Source organism: Eublepharis macularius, chromosome 5 (genome assembly GCF_028583425.1).
Source record: "Eublepharis macularius isolate TG4126 chromosome 5, MPM_Emac_v1.0, whole genome shotgun sequence".
Lineage (NCBI taxonomy): Eukaryota > Metazoa > Chordata > Lepidosauria > Squamata > Eublepharidae > Eublepharis > Eublepharis macularius.
Window position 1 is genome coordinate 109,446,951 of NC_072794.1, and position 6,017 is coordinate 109,452,967.

General features: G+C 41.8%; 1 protein-coding gene across 1 annotated transcript in view; it reads left to right on the forward strand.

Annotated features, from left to right (window-relative positions):
* DEF6 (DEF6 guanine nucleotide exchange factor) overlaps positions 1-3,501 on the forward strand; it is a 63,295-nt gene extending 59,794 nt beyond the window's left edge. Inside the window, exons 9-11 of the mRNA XM_054980793.1 lie at positions 45-243; positions 1,876-1,966; positions 2,781-3,501. Of these exons, the coding sequence (XP_054836768.1) occupies positions 45-243; positions 1,876-1,966; positions 2,781-2,989 (499 nt within the window). The 3' untranslated portion in view covers positions 2,990-3,501. The remainder of the gene's footprint in view (positions 1-44; positions 244-1,875; positions 1,967-2,780) is intronic.
* The last annotated feature ends 2,516 nt before the right edge of the window (positions 3,502-6,017 follow it).

Below are 6,017 nucleotides of genomic sequence, written 5' to 3' on the forward strand. Positions count from 1 at the left end.
AAGAGATCAGGGGCTGGGACAGAGCTTTTCTGCAACTTTTTCAGGCTGCTGGCTGAAGAGGAAGAAAAGATGAAGCAGCTGATGAAGCTGAAGGAGGAACAAGAGGAATATATCATCAAGGCCCAGCATGAAAAGCTAGTCCTCAAGCAAGAGATGGAAAACAAAAACAAGTTTTTGGAAGAGGCTCAAAAGCAGCTGGAAGAAGTAAGAGTGAACAGAGAGAGGATGGACCAGGATGTCATGGTGAGTTGAAGATATCTCTGCTTCCCCTTCTCTCGAGAGATTGTCTTCGCAAAAGACAAAAAACATGCTGTATATCTTATTTTTCCATCTTGTATCCTACCTCCCCATAAACTTCTCAAGATGCTCAACAAAGCATGCTTAACCTGGTAAAATAATAACATTTGCATATTGAAAAGTATTCTCTCTTAAAATGTGAACCATTTGGAAGTGCCCCGTGAGAAGCTGGCATTTCTGGTAGCTTAACACCTCTCTCCAGGAAAGAAGGCTTATCAGGTCTGCGGTTCTTCAGCTTCTTCTTTAAATCTGAACAGTCTAAAGCCCCTTTTTTGTGTACTTGTGACACTCTAGCTAGTTATCCTCAGTTCCCAGCCTATGCATTTTATTATTAATATAGATTTATTCAGAGTATTTATGTGATGTATTTTCATCAATATGGGCCCCTAAGGTGATTTGCAATTTTTTTGAGAAAGCTCTTGAACAAGTGACTGCTCTCAAGCTTCTGGGTCAGAGTCTGTAGCATTAGTCAGTGATCTACACAGAGAGATCATTCATAGAATCATAGGGTTGGGAGGGACCTCTAGGGTCATCTAGTCCAACCCTCTGCGCAATGCAGGAAATTCACAAATACCTCCCCTCTCTCACACACTCACCCAGTGACCCTTACTCCATGCCCAGAAAATGGTAAAACATCATCAGTATCCCTAGCCAAACTGGCGTGGAAAAAATTGCCACCTGTCCTAAGGTGGCGATTGTGAAGTTCTGCCAAGTAACTCACTGCAAGAGTCCAGGAACTGCATGAGTCCAAGTAACTCACTGCATGAGTCCAGGAACTGCATGAGTTAAAGCATTTTATTTGATAAGCTACTAGTTTATTCCCTATTACACTCCTTGCCAGGAATGGTGATTCTCTACAAGCACATAATGTATATAGGAGTCTAAGCCCAGCCCCAGAGTTCCCACCCCCCTTTAGTAAGCAGTTAGCTAAGTTTAATAAATGAACAGCAAGACATAGCAGAAAAGATGTGTGAGAAACTCCGAGGCCATGAGGCCTTCTCTCAGGCAAAAGAGAAACCACCGGCTGAGCAAGAGATACGCAGGCTGTCTCATCCCAGGCAGAGAACAGCTTCTAACATCAGAGTCACACAGAGTCAAACAGGCCTTGCAGAATATGATAGAAGACATCCTGACAGTGATCAGTCTTACCCTGGGCATGTAAGAAGGGACCACATGAACTAAACACTGATGTAACCCTTCCTGCCCTCCCTTTCATGATCTGCTTAGGTTCACAGAATAACCTCTGCTTAAAAATCTCTAAAGAAGGAGAGCCCACCACCTCCCAAGGAAGCCTGTTCCACCGAGGAACCGCCTGTCAGGAAGTTCTTCCTAACTTTTGATTTCAGCACCTTGGTTCTGGCTGAGGGGGCATCATACCAGATCTTTGAATGGATTTTACTATTGTTTGCCCTGTTGATTTCAAAATGCCGCCTCCTTGTACAGTCTTTGTGCAATAGACATAATGACAACTCTTTGCAACTTATTTAGGGTTTGTAATTCTTCATTGCCTGTGTTTTTCTAGTGTATGTGCTCTTTTATAATCTGATTATGTAGTACTTATTCCATGTTCTGTCACAGTTGGCCCATCGGAAACTCCAACAAGCTAGCACCAATGTAAAGCATTGGAATGTCCAGATGAATCGACTGATGCACCCCATTGCACCAGGAGGTCAGTGACTGCAGCATGTGTTGGCCTTTGGAGCAAATGTACATGCAGCTTCATCTGTTACAGTTGCACTCATTTGTTGTTTAAAACTTGAAGCTTAGGTACGCAGTGGTGTCTGATAGTTATTTGACTTGGAATATTCCAAGAAACAACCCTGTGCTTAGAAAACAATAGTGATGACTCTTTTTGATAAGCCCCAGAATTTCAGAAAAGTTATTTTTTTTAAAAGTATTTCTTCCTTCCCAGGGTTTGCAGGATTTAATATAAGTAAGAGCAGGGCTTTTTTTCTGGGAAAAGAGGTGGTGGAACTCAGTGGGTTGCCCTCAGAGAAAATGGTCACATGGCTGGTGGCCCTGCCCCCTGATCTCCAGACAGAGGGGAGTTTAGATTGCCCTCCGCGCCGCTTGGTGGAATGGAGGGCAATCTCAACTCCCCTCTGTCTGGAGATCAGGGGGCGGGGCCACCAGCCATGTGACCATTTTCAAGAGGTTCCGGAACTCCGTTCCACCACGTTCCAGCTGAAAAAAAGTCCTGAGTAAGAGAATGCAGATCTCCTTAATTAATTTCATTAACTGAATGCCTCTAATTTATTCATACTGCTGTTTGTTGTCACTGCAAGTTCCAGTTCAGAGGTGGCTACATTTAAGTCAGTGATGTACGTGTGTGTGTGTGTGTGTGTGTGTGTGTCAGTGTCAGTGTCATTGTCAGTGAAGGTGCTTTGATACAGCAGGTGACAACAATGAAAATATGTCAGTAATCCCTTCCGCCCCCCCAAAAAACCAAACAAATGACTGAACTGCCATGTATCTATTTCTAGAGAAGCGCACAGTGCTGAGTAGTGGATTCTCTGGTTTCCAGCCGGCACTTCTGTCTAGGAGAGATTCTTCCCTCAAACTGAAGCAGAATCTGGAAAAGAAGAAATCTGATCCTGTGAAAAATGGAAGCAAGGAAAACATCAATGGAGAGACTGAGAAGCAGCTGCAGACTCCTGATAAGGATAACTCTAGCCCAGCAGCCCTTAATTAGCCACAGAAGAAAGTCAGCCCATGCTAAAATGTAAGGACCAGGAAGTAGACCTAATGACAGCTTAAAAATTATTATAGCGTATTCCTATGGATACTGGACAGATGTAAAGACTGTATAGAGAAATATGGTGATGATTCTATTTTATTCCACTCTGGCAACTTGCTTAGAGCACTAGAGCTGCACCTGATGTATATAAAATGGACAAAGTGGAAGCTTCCTTATCCAAAACACGGAAGTGTGGTTCTTTAGTACTGCAACTCCCATGCAGCACTCTCCGTTTGGCCTCAGCAGATGAAGAAAGCTTCTGGTCACGCCGTATCATGCGGTGTGATTCCTGTGCTAAGGATTTCCTAACAGCTGTTGTTGCTGGTAACCCCTGCTGTAATGTGCCAAGAAGTTTGTCGTTATCTTACATTTGTTTTTAAAAAGGTAAAAATGTACATTGTGCGCTATTTTGATCTGGAAAAGATATATATATATAAAAGGCTGAGTCCTGTTCTATCAGGACAATCTTCTTGTTAATTTTCTGCTTGAGTCTATTTTTAAAAAATTTATCGATTGCAGTTGCTGAATGGTTGTGGCCAGGCAGTTTGTGTATTAAATTTTGAAACCAACCAGCAGCCTAAAGCCAGAGATCATACAGAATCATAAATGTGATAATTGCTCTCCTATTGATAGAAAAGCACTGTGAAATATATACACCCTGTGTTTCCAACATGTATATGCCAGGCAGCTACATATTATTTAGACAGAGAATGGGTAGTGGAGGAGCCAGTGTAATTGCTGGTAGAGAGGCTTTCTCTGTTGTTGGGTTACAGGATGGTGTCCTAAGGAGAATTTCCTATAAAGACATTTGTAAATACTGTTGTTCAGCTCCATTCTCAATGAAAAGAATCAACGTTTCTATAAAAAATAAGAAAAAAACAACTGCCCAATAATGTGAGAAGCAAAGAACTAATTCACATGAGAGGGGTAAAGCTGTGCCTGAATAAAACCATTTCAGATAGTAGGTAAAGGGCTACAGGGTTGAATGGTTCTCCATGGATTTTTTAAAAAAACCTCTCCATACACTAAAAAAGATCACTTTGAGGTTCAGTTCTTCCACCTCGCGTGCTCTTTGTGTGAACTAAACTATAGATAGATAAGGTGTGGATTGCATTTATACAAACTTGGCTCCAGTTCCGCACCTACTGTAAGAGACTAAAGGCAAAACTGCTTGTGACATCAGTATTCTCAGCATGTCATTTAGCTACCAAAAGTAACTTTTGGTAGGGATGTTGGTGGGAACAGTAGGGCTTACGGAAAAGGGGTCAGTTTTTCCCATCCATGTCATTTCTCTGACCAGAAATGCCCTTGCAGTTGCTTTTAGCCACAAATGGGGGAAAAAGAGAGAGACCCATTATATGCCTTTTTTCTTGTACAAGGGTTAATAGCAACCTAGGGTGGCTTTTTTTTTCAACTGGGGAAATAGTATAGGGGAGAGACAACTAACCTCCCCCAATACTTTAGCCCTGATCTGAGCCCTCTACCACCTCCTCCTGCTACCTCCAGTAGCTGCTTTTTGCAGCTAAATTGCATGTTTCTGCAATCTGTTGCATTATTAAACGTCTCTTCATCCTATTGACCGCACTGACAGATACTATGTAATCCACCTTGAGTGTCAGTGAGAAAGGCAAACTATAAATAACATAAATAAATAAAAATTTGGTTCAGGGACTTCCAGTTGCTGACCCTAATACAAGATCTTGCCTCCACTGTGTTCTGGTAGATATTCTTATACTTGTGTGAAAGGATACATATATATTGTCAAATTGCTATAAAGCTTTTCATCATCCTGTGCTAAATGTAGGAAACAGTCAACACAAATATTTTATTGTTCAGACTTTCTTGATCCTCAAGAAAATCACCACTGCTTACTTTCTGCATGGTATTTATTTTCAGGGGAAACTGGCCCTCTAAAGCAATATTTCTATTTTCAGTTAAAATGACGTGGAGCTATATACAGTTCCTCTTTGTTTCTGGTTTTGCTAAGCAAACATCTTTACTAGCATCCCTAGCCCAGGCTTCTTGCTGAATGCTTCCTCTATGGAAACACTACACACCTGCTTGTTATATAACTGCTTATCTAGATGATCAGTAAAAATAAGCTTTAGCCACATCGAGCTTTTGCACAAAAGCATGATCTATACTTCTGACAGTAAGATGGGGCAGGAGGGAAACAGTTATACCATTTTGCTGCCTTTTTAGATCAAACCAGTTTTGATGTGTGATTCAGCACTGGAGAACAGAAGTGCAGTTTTCAAACAAAATAAAATTGAAAAATGTTGAAAGGTTCACAAAATGGGTATGTTGGGGGGAGGGGGATGAGATAGCAGGTCACACAATAAATAGCACAGGGATGTGACATCCAAAACTGTTTGAGACTCTGTGGCTGAACTGCTAACATGAGAGACATCTGGCATCTTCTGGAGATTGGTTCATTTTGGCATGTGGCTTCTAGGATCATTGCCACATTGGCTTGCATGGAATGCAAGACAGGCGTTGCTTAGTTGCACATCACCAGGACGGGCAGCAATGCAATTCAGCACAATTCAAATCTTGCAGGGGGATGCAAGAATTCAAACATTTCATCTTTCTTTCAAAACTACTTTCTTCATTTTGTTTCTTACTAATCTTACTTGGTTTGGGTCACTTTTTCTCACTGAAAAGAGGGGCAAATGAAGCACTTTCTTATCCAGACAACTGAAATTAAAATTTCAGAGGATTGTCCTGCTTACCCATGGGATCTAGCCTGCAAACCTTCAGACAGAAAATGGAAACCATCCCTGTTTTATCAGCAACAACATGCAAAGGAAGGCATTTGGCAAGGCAACCCAAGAAAACAAGTAATGTGGCACAGTCAGCACAAATAACACAATGACAGGGATACAGTGCCATAATTACACTCTACTGGACATGCAGGCATAGGTGAAGACACAGTTGTCAGACAGTAGCAATCCCCTCCGGCTTGCTCTACAATCACTGGGCA